Source organism: Neomonachus schauinslandi, chromosome 9, assembly GCF_002201575.2.
Source record: "Neomonachus schauinslandi chromosome 9, ASM220157v2, whole genome shotgun sequence".
Taxonomy (NCBI): domain Eukaryota; kingdom Metazoa; phylum Chordata; class Mammalia; order Carnivora; family Phocidae; genus Neomonachus; species Neomonachus schauinslandi.
Genome location: NC_058411.1, coordinates 50346089 through 50365591, shown reverse-complemented (window position 1 = coordinate 50365591; position 19503 = coordinate 50346089). Strand labels below are relative to the sequence as shown.

The 19503-nt window shown below is 35.7% G+C and overlaps 1 protein-coding gene across 1 annotated transcript in view; it reads right to left on the bottom strand.

Annotated features, from left to right (window-relative positions):
• Nucleotides 1–19503, bottom strand: part of MDGA2 (MAM domain containing glycosylphosphatidylinositol anchor 2) — an 802844-nt gene that overhangs the window by 277775 nt on the left and 505566 nt on the right. The window contains exon 5 of the mRNA XM_021701373.2: nucleotides 2039–2171. Within this exon, the coding sequence (XP_021557048.2) occupies nucleotides 2039–2171 (133 nt within the window). The remainder of the gene's footprint in view (nucleotides 1–2038; nucleotides 2172–19503) is intronic.

The window sequence follows — 19503 nt, the reverse complement described above, 5'->3', positions numbered from 1 at the left end:
TCTCTGGCTCCACAAAAATTTTGAATAGCTAGTCAGTCTCCTATTTAAAATAACTCTTCACACATTGGGATAAATTTTGTCCCCACTTGTCAGTAGCTGTGGGACATTGGGAAATAATAAAGATATACATTCCTACAGCAGAAAAAATGTTAAATATGATTTTATTGTACCTCTTTGTCTTTAATGAATTTTGGTTTATGTTGATTTAGTTCATTCTCAAAACAATCTAATGTGGATACTTTAATCACCACGGGCTAGTGTGTTATGTATCAAATGATAGAGAAAGACGTGATAGAACATACAAGAAAAACAAAAAAAATCTACCTGCCTACAGCTCAGTAGTTATAAAGATAAACTGAAATAATAAACATGAAATACTTTTACAAGTAATAAAGCACTGCTCAAGGGCAAGGTTGTAACATATGTAATAATATACCTACTCCTTTGTTCTTATTCTACTGCAATATATTTACCCATCCTATAGGACCTACTTCCATTTTATTTATAATTTTTCTCTCTGGATCATGGGTATTTTAAAAATATATTAAAGAAACTAAGAAAAACAAAATTAATTATAATAATTCACCAAGTATTTCATGCTAAGAACAACAACATAATCACACTCAGCTCTTATATGTTAATCTCTGATATTTATTTCTCAATATCCTATTTCTTCTTTTTTTAAGTGAAATGAGATTATTAACTTTTATAAGTCTTAGGTTCACTAAGATTTTATTTTTCTGCAATGTAGTTTCCCTCAAGTATTTCTCATCCTTCTTGATAAAGTTTACTTTCATGTCCCACATTCTCCTTTTACCTTCCACCAATGACTTTTACCCAGTGCTTAATAAAGCATTTCTCTAGTTTAAGGCAATTTACATCTTAGCCAATATTCCTATGCCTATCATTGCAGACCCATAATAGGAACCCAGTAAGTCTCTGGCAAATACATGAATGAATACATTTTAAAAATTATCTTTCAAGATTTTAACAAATCAATGGAACCTGTGTTGATGAATCAACACTTGAGCACCCATTTTTTTTCACCTTCCAATAAAGTCCCAGGTATAATCTTTTCATCAAATGTGCTGGATGCTGACTAGCTCTTTGTTGGAAAACGGACAAAGTGTGTTCCATGTGCTTTATGTATATTAACTCACTAATTCTTCCCTACAACGTTTAGAATTTGTGAGGAAATTGAGCTAGAGTGTGAAGCAATTTGTTCAACAAGATCCAAGAGCTAATAAGCAGCAGAATCAAAATGTACACCCAGGCACACCAAACCCACACTTTTTAAGGTTTTTTGTTAATGAGAAAATTACTTTTAAAACTCTTTATTTTAATAGCGTTATTTGAAAGTAAAAATTTACATTAATTGCCACTGAAAGTTTCTCAAAACCAGTTCAAATTCTAATTTATTAATGTGATTGTTCGCACACAATCATGCAAAAGACAGTCCATTCCCACGCTCTCTCTTTGCTCTTTCATTTAGCAATTCCTCTTTAATATGCTTGCAGTTATTCTGAGGTCTCTATTACTAAACACAGGCTAACTTATGTCGCAATCTTGCTAATGTTTTGACATTTTCTACAAAAATACTTTCCTAAAAACACCTACCTGAAATTACCAATTAACATTCTTGACTTGAAACAGAGTAAGAGAGAGATTCTTTTACTTAGCTTTGGAATCACAAAACGCTTTTAACAATTTAGACCATAAATTTTTATATGAAGAATCCAATATTTCTCAGAATTTCTTTGAACGGGATATAGGCATGATTGTGACATTTATGAATATACTATTTTAAGGAACTATAATTTTGTATGCTATATAAACAAACATTACATGGGAACATATTGCAATTAAACTTTACAGTGTACATTTACCAATAACTTTTCAGATATCATAGACTTCTCTGGGGGAAAAAAAGATGCCTTGTTCCTACATATACTATAGAAATCATTTGGTCTATAAGAAACTTAACCTTTTTAAGCATTAGCTATGGATAACAGACATAACACATAAAACAGCTCCATACCTGTTTTATTGGAAAGTCTAAATGACACCATCTTATCAGGAATATTACATACATTCCTCACTGAAGCAATGCAGCTATAATTAGCATAGTCCTGAGGTCGAAGATTCTTTAGTTTTAAGATCTTGGTTTCACCCTAAAAATGTAGAAAAGGTCATTAGAAAAAGTCAGTGGTAACCAAAATGAATGAATGAATGAATGAATGAATGAATCATGGCATTACATTGTATAAATTATATTATTATCAAAATGTGGCAGGTTGTCTTTTTTTTTTTTAAGGAAAATGCCCTAAAAACAAAAACAAAAACAAAAACAAAAAATCATGCATTTAAAAATAACACTGTGATGTACCTGGGGATAAAAGCTGAGACTGAAATGAAAATTCATAACATTTTCTTTGCAAACTAGCTTCCTAGGGGGAGAAATCTATTTCTGGGGGTAGTTATGCAAATTATTGTGCAAAGATCAGAACAGTGTACTTAATAATGGAGTTTATTCAACAAATACTGCAATCTATGCAGACTTCACCATGAAATGTTTTGAAAGGAATGGATTCTGAAGAAAGGCCAATAAATGAAACACTGTTGGTAGAACAAAGTTATTGAAGTCAATCTAATGACAGGCAATTAAATTTATATACATAAATATTTTGTGTATACATATCAATGACAGATGACAGATGTAAAATGCCTTAAAGAAGCATTCATGAATGTTTCTAAAGCATTATTGTGTTTGCAATTTTATTTTTCAGGAGCTCAAGGTCTAGATCTTCCAGGTAAATCTGCAAAACTGTAGATAGACTCAAATCAGGCAAGCAGACAGAAATATCTTACAAATTCTTGATGAGCCAAGAAAGACCACGTAAAACATTGAAATTTTTCAAAGGGTAAAAGAACAAACAAACAAACAAACAACAATAAAAATTAAAGAAAGAAAACCTGCTCAATTTAAAATAGGTTTTTTGAGATTTTGTTACTTTCTAAGGTCATTAATGCACCATCTCAAAATAGTTCCTCTCATAAGTAACTCAATTATGGAAATGGTAAACAGTATCCCAGTGAAATCATATTTGTTATAGCAATTTTCAAAATGTTAATTTTTTTCCAAATAACATCTATATGTAACCATGTGTAACATCTCTCAAATCCTAAAAATTGCAGTACTTTCATACACTCTTCAGAAGGATCGGAATACTTAGTAACAAGACATAAAGGCACTGCTTGCTCATTTGCAAAAAAGCTTGCTCACACATAGGTGTGGACACCTAGTTTTTCAAATGTGTCAAATGAATCTCTCCTTCAGGATACAAGGGCACTGTGGCCGTAATTTCATTCATTCACTGTCAAAATTTGGTCTTAAGTCAGTTACTTTCCCCAGTGGACTAAGGAACAATCTCCTATCTTTCAATTTTTCTTTAGGAAAGACACTGTATTTTTTCTACATAAACAAAAGCAAATACATCCCACATGAATATACATAGTCAATGTGTGTGTTTCTAGAACTTATATTTAAAACATGCTCTCAGTGCATTACAGAGTTCTCATTTATATTTACTAAATACAATGCCTAGAAATGTGTGCTTAGTTAGAAAGCATGGTTGAAAGAAAATATTATACTAGAACGAGTTGACTCAGATAATTTTTGAATGAGATGATATATCATACTCCTTCTACCTCGTGACTATTATTGCTTAGATTTCTTCACTTTTCTTTCTCTTCTCAACACTTAACTGTTGGTATCCCTGGAACTTTTTGTCCCACAATTAATTTTGAGTTATAAAATTCCCCTAGGTGATCTTGTCCTTGCTACTACAAGCCTTATCTTCCTGCCCCCCTCCTCAAGTCTACATCTCTATTCTCCCTTAAGTTTCATATATATAGACCAAATTTTTACCTCAATATGTCCATTTTGATGTCTCACAGACACCTAAAAATCAACTAACATATTCTAAACTGAACTTCAGATCTATTCCTCTAAATTTATTCTTCCTTCTTTAATAACAAGAATCTTAGACTTTCAATTACTTCTTATTCATATATTCAGTATCTCCCTCTCAGATCCTTTTATTAATTTTGAAATATGTTCATTCTTGACCATTCTTTTATTTTTTAATGTAATGCTCTACACCCTATAGTCTGCTAAGAAATTCCTGATTATGCTTAGTATAGTTTAAGAACACAAGCAAGCAGGGCGCCTGGGTGGCTCAGTTGGTTAAGTGTCTGACTCTTTGTTTCAGCTCGGTCATGATCTCAGGGTCTAGAGATCAAGCCCTGCATGGGGTTCCACTGGACATGGAGCCTACTTAAGATTCTCTCTCTCCTGCTCCCTCTGCACCTCCTCCTCCCCCCTCAAATAAATAAAATCTTTAAAAAAAAACACATGCAAGCATAATGACCTGCAACCAGAATTTTTTTTTTAATATGAAAATCTGATCATGACATTTCTCTGCTTAAATCACATCGATGACTTAACTATTGTTCTTAAAGTGAACACAATAGCTATTAACATGATGGTCAACCCTATATGGTCCATTCTCCTTTCCTCCCCAGTTTCATCTCATTCTCTTAGTGCCTTACATCCAGCTTCCTTCTATCACAGAAACTTAGCACATGCTTGGCTCTTCATCTCTCTATGCCTTATCAATTTCATCTCATTCTTAGATCCCAATACCCCTTACTTCCACAGGTAAGCCTTGCCTCACCTTCTGGAAGAGGAGAAATCCCTTTTTGTGAAGTGTGCTTTTATTTCTTCATAATACATTCTCATTTTTCCATTTATTTCTGGAATGGATTTATTTTCTGCCAGACTCATCCCCTTGCCAGTAAGTACCTAGGGGGCAGTGATTACATCTGTCCTGTTCTCAGTGTTATGTTCCAAGCACCTAGCATAGGACTTAGCATAGGAGAGACACTTTGTAAATGAATATTTTTTCAGTTAAAACTGCTACAACTACCTATATTTCACCATTCAAGGCTTTGTTTTGCGCATATTTATTTCTCCAGCATTATTACCTGCATGGCGCCCAATATGAATTCAATAGATGTTAATGTATGTATTGTCAATATTCTAAAAGCAATCATACAGTAATAATGATTCTCAAATACATGCAAAGGAGAAACAGTGTCATTTAGATGTACATTTAGTGATAAAGTCTCTTATTCACAGAGTTAATTATATTCTGCCAGTACTTGTTTCTGTTTCCACTGACAAATTATTTTTAATCCATATTTTAAAAATATTTCAACACTCCACTGAAACTATACCTATTAATGTCAGTAATGATGCTCTTTTGTTACAATTCAATAAATCTTTCTTTTTTATGCTTCTATACTTCTCTGTTTATTTCTAACACTTTAGATTGCCTTTGCTACTTTGACAGCCCATATGTGTAGGTAATTATTATATCATAAGTTAGTCACTTCTTGGTTGTTTTCCATTTCATTTTCTATCTATTGTGCAAATTTTAGTCTGCAATCTTCTACTAATATATTCCCACTGGAATCTGATCCATTACCATAGTTTTAATTAACATCAATGTATAGGTTCCTGACAAATCTCTAAGCAAAACAACAGAAAAAACACACTTGAAAAAAATCGCCAATGGTATTATAATTAATAAAATCGAACGTCTCCAATTTTTGCCTGTCCTTTTAACTGCAATATTTGTTAGCAATTATGATCTTGCACTTGTATTTTCCTCCACTCTGGTTCTCTTAAGATAATCTATCCTGGTTTTCTAATTCTTTTTGATCGTTCTTTTTTATGTATTTATTTAGATCATTGACTTTTATTTTTCCTGCATTACCCACCCCCCTTCAAAAAGAAACCACCTCATAATTTGCCAATGAACAAGTCAGACTTGCCTCTCTTATTTTTTTTTTTAAAGATTTTATTCATTTATTTGACAGACAGAGGGAGAGAGGTAGAAAGCGAGAGAGAGAGCACCAGCAGAGGGAGAGGCAGGCAGAGGGAGAGGGAGAAGCTTGCTCCCTGCCGAGCAGAGAGCCCAACGCAGGGCTCCATCCCAGGACACTGGGACCATGACCTGAACAGAAGGCAGATGCTTAACTGACTGAGCCACCCAGGTGCCCCAACCTCTTCTATTTCTAGATTTTTTTTTTTTCCTGTTGGATGTCCCTGGCCTCTCTGCACATGTCCTCTCCTCTCCCTATTACACCTCTGACTTCCTGCCTCATCTCATGTTCTTTGATAACTGCTTGACAGAGATTTTCATCAGTAGGGCATACAATGTCATATTAAACTCCATGAGTTCACTATTACCCACTCCATTAGACTAGCTGCACTACCTATTTTCTCTTCTGATGTTCTTTTTAATGCAAAGCATCGTCATTTTCCCATAATCCAGACTCAGAAGTCATGGCATCATTCATTTTTTACCATTTCTCATTACCCCACATTCAATGACATCAAGAAATTTAGATTATTCTTTAATTTTCTTTTCATGAAATGACCTTTCCTTTCCAAACCTATAGGCATAATATTTGTCTTAGACCCTTTTCACTGATTTAACAAACATTGCTTGAGTGCTCATTTTGGCTAAGGTAATGTACTGTCTACTATGGAGAACTGCAGCTCTCCTTTATTCTTTTTTTTTTTTAAGATTTTATTTATTTATTTGAGAGAGAAAGAGAATGAGAGAGAGCGCATGAGAGGGGGGAGGGTCAGAGGGAGAAGCAGACTCCCTGCCGAGCAGGGAGCCCGATGCGGGACTCGATCCCGGGACTCCAGGATCACAACCCGAGCCGAAGGCAGTCGCTTAACCAACTGAGCCACCCAGGCGCCCTCTCCTTTATTCTAATCATTCTGTAGCTGCCACCAGACATGCCATCATCATGCCAGGTCCATGCTAGAAAACTCTACCCATCTCTCCTCTGAAACACCATTTCAAAAACTTCAGTTTGTCATTTGTCAGTAAAGATTGCTGACTAGAAAAAAATAGAGCCAACGCATTGTCTTGCACATAAGCTTTCAGTAAACATTGTTTAACCATATTGACTCAAATAGTAATAGGAATAAAAAATTTTTAACATTAGGGGAGGCTGAAAGGTAGATTTATAAAGCTGAGTTAGGAGCCATCCACAGAATTATAGTCAGTTATGAATTAGAAAATGTAAATGGGAAGTAAGCCACAAGGGAAGGAAATATATAAAACAATCGGATACATCTGAACCAACAACAGTGATGCTCTGGCCATTAAAATATAGAGGTCACTACTGTAGTGGATGTATTCCTGAAATGTTTTGTGTACCGGGGTGCCTGGGTGTCTCAGTTGGTTAAGCGTCTGCCTTCAGCTGGGGTCGTGATCCCAGGGTCCTGGGATCGAGCCCTGCATCGGGCTCCCTGCTCAGCGGGAAGTCTCTCTCTCTCCCTCTGCCCCTGCCTCTGCTCTCTTTGTCTCTCTCTCTCTCAAATAAATAAAATCTTAAAAAAAAATGTTTTGTATACCTACGTTTTTGTGTTCAGGAACGTGCCTTGTGTTTATGTTATTCAAAAGTAAGAATACATATTGGGAAGTAATATTGTTAAGGCTTAAAAAGAGAATTCATGTTACCCTTTGAGATGATTCCCACAGCAAGTATGGCCCAATAAATATAATGGTTTGCAGGTGGCATATTCTAGTTAATTCTTATGCAGAATGGAGCAGCAAAATGGGCACATGAAAAGAAAAGACAAAAAGAAAGAATAACTTTTACTGTGAACTCTAGATCCAGGATATCTGAACAATTCAGCTATCACGGGATTGGAGAATTATTGTGGGTGAGGTAAGATAATTTATATCTAGTAGTCAGAAAACAAGGTACCAAAATATGTGAACCTACTGAACAGCCATCTAGGCGAATATGTAAGATTATGCAGCATGCCAAAGAGTGAGAGGGGCTAATACAGACAAAACCTATTGAAGGAATACAGAAAGTAACATGCAGAGTTATGGGAGAATTTGAACCTTACCTATTTAATTAATTCACTACATTCAGGAAATGATGAAGGCATTCAGGATGACCCCATTCCCTTGAATAAACAGCTCCCAAAGTCCATAATATTAAAAAATATATATGTAGCATAATGCATAACAAAACAGAAGATATCAATATATGTTATATATGTTATCTATATATCAATTTGATATATATTGATATATAGATATCACATGGCATGTATGTATACATTTGAATATATATATTTATAATGATTTAGACTTTACTACTTATAACTGGTTTTAACACATAAAATTTTATTCTTTTGCTCATATACATTTAATATTCTGTGATGATAGAAGGCTTTTTGTATGTGAATTTCCATGATTTGTAAAAAGGAATTTTCAGTTGATTATTGTCTAATTGTATAATTAGTCTAATTAGCCTAATTACAATTAATTATGTAATTGATACAAATATGTTCAGTCTTGTAATTAGATGGTGTAATTACAATACACAAGATGATATCATGAACATCTTTACGAAAGTTCTAGAAAAATAGCAAAAATGTGTGTAGTTTGTAAAATTTAAGTACATGTTTCTTTAACAATGACCAAATTATTTGCAACACCTATATTTAAGCTTTTAAAACTGCTTTTTGTAAATAAAATTAAAAAAGGAAGGCATTCTGTATATTAGTCAGTGCCCTTACCAATGTTGACATTGTGTAAAGAAGTACTACAATAGCACTATTTCTAATTTTCTTATAAAAGAAATTAGAACTTTTAAAAATATTTATTTTCAGATATCAGTAAAAAAATTAAAACCTTTAATTCACCATCATTTTTCTATCTCTAATGACTAACTTATTATTAACTTATAAATTGACACTCTATGTTAGCTTACATCTTCAGTATTGAGTGGAAGTATAAATGCATAATTATTCTTAAATTTACTACATTATATTCTTATAAATTCTATCAGACTTAGGAACTCAGGCCAATTTCACCTCATTAATGAGCTATATAAAAAAGTATAAATAATATTTTCTCACTCAATAGGATGGTGAAGTAAATATTTGATTCAAATTGATATAATTAATATGAATGGGGAAATCCTATTTAATAAAAACAAGACATTGTCATTGAAGAACGAAACATAATATTCTTAAACATTTATTTTCTAATGTTAAAAAATAAGCACACTATGATCTGTAATGTGAATTATTCTAATATAGTCCCAGCATACTGTCCTAGCTTTACAGTCCACTGTTCCCCACCCATACCAATTATTGTTCCAGCCAACCAGAGAGACACCAGCCAATCCTGGAGATACTGTCTTCCTTCTGTATTATTACAGGTACTATTGTTTTCCACCTTGAATGCTCTCTCCCTGGCATTACTGTGTGCCCCTATTTTGACAGTGATTTTTACTTTGTATCATAATCATTATTTACTTTAAGTTCTCCCCATACATATCAACAAAGTTAGCAGAGGAGGGGCCATGCCTAGTAACTTCTATTTCTCTGGCAGAGAGTTCCCCATATCTTACACATAATAGATCTCAGTTATTTTAACTGGATCTCATTTACATTATGAAGCCATAAGGCCATAGGATCTGTGGAAATAATTTAAAAATATTACTGAAGTAATCCAATACAAATGATGTTAATATGGAAAGTTTTTCCATCACGAAGTATACATGGTAGTTGATGGGAAACAACCATCCAAGAAATCAATAACACCTAAGAATTTTATATATACATAAATACACACATAAAAACACTAGCACAATAAGCAATAGGAAAATTAAATACCATTCTTATCTCATTACAAATGCCAAAGCCATTATAGGAAAGCAAATATATCTTGGAAAATATTTCAAGGATACAACACAGAATTAATTTTAAATCTAGAGCAAATTTGATATGTATACTAAACAATTAATGCCTTTAATTCAATAACACAATTCTGGATAGTTACTTAGAAATGCGTGGGTTTTTTTTTCCAATGTAGAGAAAAACAGCTAGGTATGATAACATTGTAAATTAGAACCTACATAAAAATTACATTTTATCATTGTCAAAATAAAGACCACAAGCTAAGTTCATATTGCTGCTCTCTACTGTTGGTCAACCATAATTCACAGTCCTTCCAAATTTCCAAAGTGGTTAGAAGCTACAAATGAGGATGTTGTTTGCCATCAAAGAGATTCATGGGCAAAAAAATGTGCCCTGCATCATGTTCATCTGTATTATAAAAATTCTAGCCCTAGAATTCTTGATCTATTAATTCTAATTTTGTCATTCAACAGAACTTTTGGAGAAACCCTGTCTATTCTGTAACTCTCTGTATTTGAAGTCATATAAAACTAGTAATATTATCATAAGTACCACTGCATCCCTCCTGAAGAAACTGTGGACATGAGTAGAGTTTCAAAAAGGCAGCCCAGAGGGCCAAACACAGAACTCTGGCAACAATAGGCAGTGTATTGTTTTCTAAGATGTGGGCATGCACAGCAAACTTCACCAGTTCTTATTTTTATACTACCAGACAGATTTACATATATATGTTACCAGATTAGTCTCAGTGAACATTTGTATTTGTGCTTCCTGCACAAAAGTAAACTGACTATGCCCATTAAAAAAGAAACCCCGGGATTTCCCAGGTGGCTATCTACACCTGTCTGCCTTGCCCCTGAGATGTAATTTCTTTATAAGAAACTCTCCAGAATTTCTTAAGTAAACAGCCAGGTTCCTATGCACTTATGATAAATATACATATACACAAAAAACTCAAAATCTGTATCTCAAAAGCTGATGACTCTAAATAAAATTGGCTGGAAAGTTTTACATATGCCCTCAGATTGTTCATAAAGCAATATTACATGATAAAGCACTAAAATCAAAATGAGGGGGATCAAGTTTTTCTTTGCTTGATTATAATACACCGCCAATATCAGCCATCCTTGGTTCCATAGCAATCTCCTCAAACTGATCTACAGATTCAACACAACTTTATTCAAAATCTTAACAGAATTTTGGTAGAAATTGGCAAAATGATCCTAAAATTTAAGTGGAAATACAAGGCCAAAACATCAAAACAAGTTTTGATGTTTTGGCCTTGTATGAAAAAGATGGATACAGTTGGAAGATTTATTTTTTCTGATTTCAAGACTTATTATAAAGCCACAGTAATTAAGACAGTGTGGTATTGGCATAAAGACAGACATATAAAACAATGGAACAGAATAAATAGTTCAGAAATAGACCCTAATGTACAGGGCCAATTGATTTTCAATTTAAGAGCCAAAGAAATTCAGTGGTGAATGATCCTTTTAATAAATGGTGCTACAACACATGTATATCTGTAAAAAATGAACCTCAACCATTCCCTCACACCATAAACAAAAGTTAACTCAAAATGGAAAAAAAAAGTTGCTAAATATAAGTGAATAATGATTGTTCCAAAGCACAAATAATGATATCTTGTTGATTTTAAAATAGAATTAAAATACTAGACAAAAATAACATAAAATACAAAAAGGGTAAATATTGTTAAAGTATTCTAAGTTTCTATCATTATTGAGGAAGTGATAAAGTAATAATCAAGGATGCAAGTTGTAATTTTTAAGGTAACTAATAAAAGATACTAAGATAATTTAAAACTATTATATAGAGGAGTAAATGGAATAATTAAAAATATTTAATAATTCCAAAAGAAGGCGAGAAAAGAGACAAGTAAAATAAAATAGGTGGGTCATGTAGAAAAAAAAGAGGATCAAATATACTAAAAAAACTAAGATCTGTCCCACCAGATTAAAACAACAATAAAACCTATATACTGATTACAAGTGACATATTATAAAGACACATAAAGTTTGAAAGTAAAAGAAGTGAATATTTACCATTTCCCCTCCACCGCCAAAATAAACCAAATACTAACCAAAAGAGAGGCAAACCAAGAAACAGACTCTTAACTATAGAGAACAAACTGATGGTTACCACAGGGGAGGTGGGGTGGAGGGATGGGTGAAACAGGTGATGGGGATCAAGGACGGCACTTGGGATGAGCACAAGGCATTGTATAGAAGTGTTGGATCACTATATTGAATACCTGAAACTAATATTACATTGTATGTTAACTAACTGGAATTTAAATAAAACTTTAAAAAAACCTTGTGTAGTTAAATTAATGACAGACAAAACGGGCTTTAAGGCAAGAAGCATTTTTAGAGGTACAAACAGACATTCTTAATAATAATCTACCAGGAAGATATAATATCTCAGATAATCTATCAGGAAGATAATATACTTAGGAAGATAATATACTTAGTTAATCTATCAGGAAGTTATAATAATTCTATATCTGTACGTACTAATAATATACCTTCAAAATACATAAAGCAAAAATTGATAAAAATAGATGAGCCAAATCTATAGCCATATTAATAGACATTAACCTCTCTAAATAGTTTTTAAAACAGCAGACACAAAAATCAGAAAATACAAAGGAAATCTGAACAACGCAATTAACAAATATAACCTATGTGGAACAAAAATGTGAAGTGCACATTCTTGAGGGTGCACATAGATCATTTATGAAAGTAGACCATAGGCTTAGCATAATGAAAGTCTCAACGAATTTCTAAAGATTAAAATTGTTCAGAGTATGCTTTCTGATATAGTGAAATTACACTAGAAATCAATTAAAAACTAACTAGAAAATCACTAGCAGTTTGGAAATGAAATACATTAAGATGATTCCAATTATAACATCATTCTCATTCACATTTCACTAAGCCTTCTTTAGTGGGTAAGGAGAGATGGAATTACAGAGAGTGACTCAAGAGTTACTAGTAACTTGGACTCAGTTTTATTTGTACCATGGCTCAAAATCCAGACATCTCCATGGAAGGGCTGGCTCAACATTTAACACATATTTATTGAGAATCTTTCATGTGTCAGGCGCTGTTTGAGGTGTTGAAAAGATAAAGTCTCAATAATTAGTGAGTTTATGTCCAATTACACAAATGAGATAATTTGATGGATTCAGTGCTATGGGAAAAATAAAATAAAACTGGGAATTGGAAAAGTGTAACTGTAGAAGGGAAGGGATATTACTTCAGAGAGATCTGTCAGGGAAGCCTTTCTGAGGTGATAAATCTTCAATGCTAAGAAGGCCCTGCCATATTACCTAAGCAAATATGAGGAAGAATTAATAACATGGAGACCCTAGGCATAGGCAAGATTGGCTTCTAGGAATCATGTGACCAGAACAGTGAGTGAAGTATAGATTAAGAGAGAGCAAGGCAGAGCAAAGTCAAACATGATCTAGGTCGCAATACATTATTTGGATTTATTCTAAATATTTGAAAGCCACTCAAAGGATTAAAGCAGAAAAAAGATTTTGTTAGATTTACATTTTTTAAATTTTTATTGTTATGTTAATCACCATACATTACATCATTAGTTTTTAATGTAGTGTTCCATGATTCATTGTTTGTGCATAACACCCAAAGCTCCATTCAGAACATGCCCTCTTTAATATCCATCACCAGGCTAACCCATCCTCCCACCCCCCTCCCCTCTAGAACCCTCAGTTTGTTTTTCAGAGTCCAACGTCTCTCATGGTTTGTCTACCCCTCCGATTTCCCCCCCTTCATTCTTCCCCTCCTGGTATCTTCTTCTTTTTTTCTTTTTTCTTTTTTTTAACATATATTGCATTATTTGTTTCAGAGGTACAGATCTGTGATTTCACAGTCTTGCACAATTCACAGCGCTCACCATAGCACATACCCTCCCCAGTGTCTATCACCCAGCCACTCCAACGATCCCACCCCCCACCACTCCAGCAACCCTCAGTTTGTTTCCTGAGATTAAAAATTCCTCATATCAGTGAGGTCATATGATACATGTCTTTCTCTGATTGACTTATTTCGCTCAGCATAACATCCTCCAGTTCCATCCATGATGTTGCAAATGGCAAGATCTCATTCCTTTTGATGGCTGCATAATATTCCATTGTATATATATACCACTTCTATTTTATCCATTCATCTGTCGATAGACACCTTGGCTCTTGCCATAGTTTGGCTATTGTGGACACTGCTGCTATAAACATCGGGGTGCATGTACCCCTTCGGATCCCTACATTTGTATCCTTGGGGTAAATACACAGGAGTGCAATTCCTGGATTGTAGGGTAGCTCTATTTTCAACTTTTTGAGGAACCTCCATACTGTTTTCCAGAGTGGTTGCACCAGCTTGCATTCCCACCAACAGCATAGGAGGGTTCCCCTTTCTCCGCATCCCCGCCAACATCTGTCATTTCCTGACTAGTTAATTTTAGCCCTTCTGACTGGTGTGAGGTGATATCTCATTGAGGATTTGATTTGGATTTCCCTGACGCCGAGCGATGTTGAGCACTTTTTCATGTGTCTGTTGGCCATTTGGATGTTTTATTTGGAAAAATGTCTGTTCATGTCTTCTGCCCATTTCTTGATTGGATTCTTTGTTCTTTGGGTGTTGAGTTTGATAATTTCTTTATAGATTTTGAATACTAGCCCTTTATCTGATATGTCATTTGCAAATATCTTCTCCCATTCTTTCGGTTGTCTTCTGGTTTTGTTGACTGTTTCCTTTGCTGTCCAAAAGCTTTTTACCTTGATGAAATCCCAATAGTTCATTTTTGCCCTTGCTTCCCTTGCCTTTGGTGATGTTTCTAGGAAGAAGTTGCTGCAGCTGAGGTTGAAGAGGTTGCTGCCTGTGTTCTCCTTTAGAATTTTGATGGACTCCTGTCTCACATTTAGGTCTTTCATCCATTTTGAGTCTATTTTTGTGTGTGGTGTAAGGAAATAGTCCAGTTTCATTCTTCTGCATGTGGCTGTCCAATTTTCCCAACACCATTTGTTGAAGAGACTGTCTTTTTTGCATTGGACATTCTTTCCTGCTTTGTCAAAGATTAGTTGACCATAGAGTTGAAGGTCTGCTTCTGGGCTCTCTATTCTATTCCACTGATCTATGGGTCTGCTTTTGTGCCACTACCATACTGTCTTGATAATGACAGCTTTGTAATAGAGCTGGAAGTCTGGAATGGTGATGCCACCAGCTTTGCTTTTCTTTTTCAACATTCCTCTGGCTATTCGGGGTCTTTTCTGGTTCCATACAAACTTTAGGATGATTTGTTCCATTTCTTTGAAAAAAGTGGATGGTATTTTGATGGGAATTGCATTGAATGTGTAGATTGCTCTAGGTAGCATTGACATCTTCACAGTATTTGTTCTTCCAATCCATGAGCATGGAACGTTTTTTCCATTTCTTTGTGTCTTCCTCAATTTCTTTCATGAGTCCTGGGATCGAGCCCCACATCGGGCTCCCTGCTCCGCGGGAAGCCTGCTTCTCCCTCTCTCATTCCCCCTGCTTGTGTTCCCTCTCTCGCTGTGTCTCTCTCTGTTGAATGGATAAATAAAATCTTTTAAAAAATTTAAAAAAAAAAAAGAAGAAGTTGTTTGAAAAAAGAAAGAAGAGGATTTAAAAAAAAGAAAGAAAAAAAAGGGAGAGAATGTGATCAGGCAGGATACTAGAACAAAGCCATACACTAGAGATTTAGGGTATATTTTGATCTGTTAGAAGAAACTGTATCTCAAAATTTTAAAGAGAGAATAACTTATATATATATGCCAAAAATAAGGGTAACTACTATGAAGGGATAGACTGTGACTCTAAAAATGAAAAATAATTTTTTTTAAAGGGATTGATAAGATGTTGGTTGAAAAAGGTAAAAAGAAAAATTAAAAAAAAAAAAGACAGTTAAAAAATAATTAACTTTGAAAGACTAAAAAATCATGGTAAAAAAGCAATGCATTCTATGTGCAGTATTCCCCTAGCTCTGGAGTTCTGCCGTTCTCATTGTTTGGTAAATTTGGTCTTGGTGGCTGTTCTTGTTGATCTTCTGGGGGAGGGGCCTGTTGCTGTGGTTCCCAAATGTCTTTGCCCGAGGTGGAATTGCCCCACCCTTGCCTGGTCCGGGCTAAGTAATCTGCTCAGTTTTGCTCTTGGGAGCTTTTGTTCCCTGCAAGCTTTCAGTACAGCTTTGGAGGACGAGAGTGGAAATGGCGGCCTCCCAATCTCCACCCCAGAGGAGCCGAGAACTTGGGGCCCCGCTCCTCAGTGCGCCCCCAGAAAAAAGCAGTCACTCCCATCTCCCCGGTCTCTGGCCACACTGCGTGCTCACCCGGCCTGTGACCAAGCATTTCTATCTCTGGCACACGATCCCGTGTGGAGTCTCCAAACCCAGCAGATCCCTGAGGTGCACTCCTGTGCCACCCCTCCCTGAGGAGGAAGGGGAGTCTCCACAGATCTGCCGCTTGTTGGGTCCCTGCTGGAGGAGCAGGGGCCCGACTGTGCCGCGGATCATGGTTTATGGCAACCCCGAGCTGAGAGCCCGTGCCTCGGTTCAGTCTCTGCAGCTGGCTTCCCGGCTCCAGTCCCTGGGAGCTCTGCCGCACTCAGGCACCTCCAGTCTTTCTGTGACCCAGAGGGTCCTGAGACCACATTGTCTCGCGATGGTTCCACCCCAGCTTAGCCACTGGAGCGACGTCCCTCAGCGGAGCTGACTTCTAAAAGTTCCGATTTTGTGCTCCACGGCTCTATCACTTGCCAGAAGCGACCGATGGAGGCCCCTCCCCCGCCGTCTATCCTCCCAAATATCGCCTCGGATTCACTTCTCCGCACGTCCTACCTTCCAGAAAGTGGTCGCTTTTCTGATGAGAGAGTAGTTGCTATTCTTTTCTTCGATCTCCTGTTGAGTTCGTAGGTGTTCAGAATGGTTTGATCCCTATCCAGCTGAACTCCTGGGACCAGAGGAAATCCAGGTCTCCTACTCCTCCACCATCTTGCTCCACCCCCCTCTTCTTCTTCTTTTTTTTTTAATCCAAGTATTTGTCAATGGGTGAACCAAAGCGTCTGCGGCCTTTTCGGTCTGGTCACTCTCCTCGCCTCCCGGCAGAGACTAGATTTACATTTTTATTTATTTATTTATTTTTTGAGAGAGAAAGAGCACACGCATGCGCACTTATGTGAGGGTATGGGGGAGAGGCCAGAGGGAGAGGAGAGAAGGAGAGAGAGAATCCCAAGCAGGCTCCATGCCCAGTGGGGAGCCCAATGCAGGGCTTGACCTCATGACCCTGAGATCATGACCTGAGCTGAAACCAAGAATCAGAAGCTTAACCGACTGAGCCACCCAGGTGCCCTGGATTTTCACTTTTAAATGATCAGGCAGATGTTTGGGGTAATAAAGCATGGCAGACTGTTATTCCAATATTACAATATTCCATGGAGAGAGAATGAAAGTTTTGTGATATAGTTGGACTTGTGTATATCAGGCCTGTGTGCAGTATATCACCTGTGGTATGACATAAAACCACTGATAAGATTTTACCTATGAAAAACCAACATTCTCTATGGCTGTAAGAACTAAATTGTCCATGTGCTGCTATCTGAGAGTTTCTATCAGTTTGGCCTACAAAACACATTCGATATTAACAAATTCGGTACGTTCATAATGTAGAATTACTGAAGCATTCCTTGTTGCAACATGAATTTTTAGGACAGATATAAATACAAAATAGCTATTTTAGGGGGAGAAATAAGCAACACAGTCAAGTAACCAAAGGCAGGAAAGAGATCTTTAAAAAGGAGCTAAACTGCATGTTATTTGGTCATTATCAACTACATCAGGTCAATCCAGAATACAGAATTTGCAAGAAAGTCTGTTTGTTTCTTAAATACTTTTTAAGAGAACTGATTCAGATGGTCTAAGCAGCAGAGTTATGAGCACAGCCACCACAGAGAAAGCCTGTCTTATATAGCACAGTAAAGCCATATTCATATACAAGGAAGTATCAGTACTGAAATGTTCAAATTAAAAAGTTGTTTCCTCATAAAAGAATGGAGGAAGAAAAAGAAGGAAGAGAAAATAAAAGTTACTTTTACAAGGCAGAATGTGATCAGCTATTAGTTTGAGAGCTCTCATAAGATGGTTTTTTAGAGAAGCTAACATAGAAACTAGAAACAGATTCAAAAGAATGAATGAAATGTTTCATTGTGTTTGTTTAATAAACAAATTCCTAATTATTTTTACAGTATAATTTTCCCCCCAAATTTGGACAGGTCCAATGTGTACATGTCTAAGAGATCAGACCCGCCTATAGGTAAGAAATGGCTATACAGTGCTACGTCAGTATCTGTAAAAGTTATCAGGTTTCACAAGATTCTAGAGAAAAAGATGTTTTCTAAATTTTAACAACATACACATTCTAGGCAACCTATGAAATAGGAGAAGATATTTGCAAATGACATACCTGATAAAGGGTTAGTATTCAAAATATATAAAGAATTTATAAAACTCAACACCCAAAAAACAAATAATCCAATTTAAAAATGGGCAGAAAACAGACATTTTTCCAAATAAGACATATGGATGGCCAACAGACACATGAAAAGATGCTCATCATCATTTATTATCAGGGAAATGTAAATCAAAACCACAATGTGATATCATCTCACATCCACCAGAATGCCTAAATTCAAAAACACAAGAAACAACAAGTGTTGGCGAGGATGTGGAGAAAAAGGAATACTCATGCACTGTTGGTGGGAATGTAAATTGTTGCAGCCACTGTGTGAAACAATATGGAGGTTCCTTGGAAATTTAAAAATAGAACTACTTTATGACCCAGCAATCAAACTACTGGCAATTTACTCAAAAATAAGAACACTAATACAGGGGCACCTGGGTGGCTCAGTTGGTTAAGCAGCTGCCTTCGGCTCGGGTCATGATTCTGGAGTCCTGGGATCGAGTCCCGCATTGGGCTCCCTGCTCGGCAGGGAGTCTGCTTCTTCCTCTGACCCTCCTCCCTCTCATGCTCTCTGTCTCTCATTCTCTCTCTCGCAAATAAATAAAATCTTTTAAATAAAAAAAAGAACACTGATACAAAGTGATACCTGCACCCCTGTGTTTATAGCAGCATTATTTATGATAGCCAAGATATAGAAGCAGTCCAAGTATCCATCAACTGATGAATGGATGAAGAAGATGTGGTATATATACACAATGGAATACTACTCAGTTATAAAAAAAGGATGAAATCTTGCCATTTACCAGGACATGAATAGAGCTACAGAGTATGCTAAGTGAAATGTCAGTCAGAAAAAGACAAATACTGTATGATTTCACTCATATGTGGAATTTAAGAAACAAAACAAATAATAGGAAAAAAAATAAGACAGAGAAATCAACAGACTTTTCATTATAGAGAACAAACAGATGGTTACCAGAGGGAGGTAAGTGGGGGGATGGGTTAAAAAGGTGATGGTCATTAAGGAGAGCACTTGTTGTGATGAGCAACAGGTGATATATGGAAGTGTTGAATTACTATATTGTACATCTAAAACTAATATTATACTATATGTTAACTAACTGGAAGTAAAATAAAAACCTAAAAAAACAACATAACATATTCTAAAAAAACA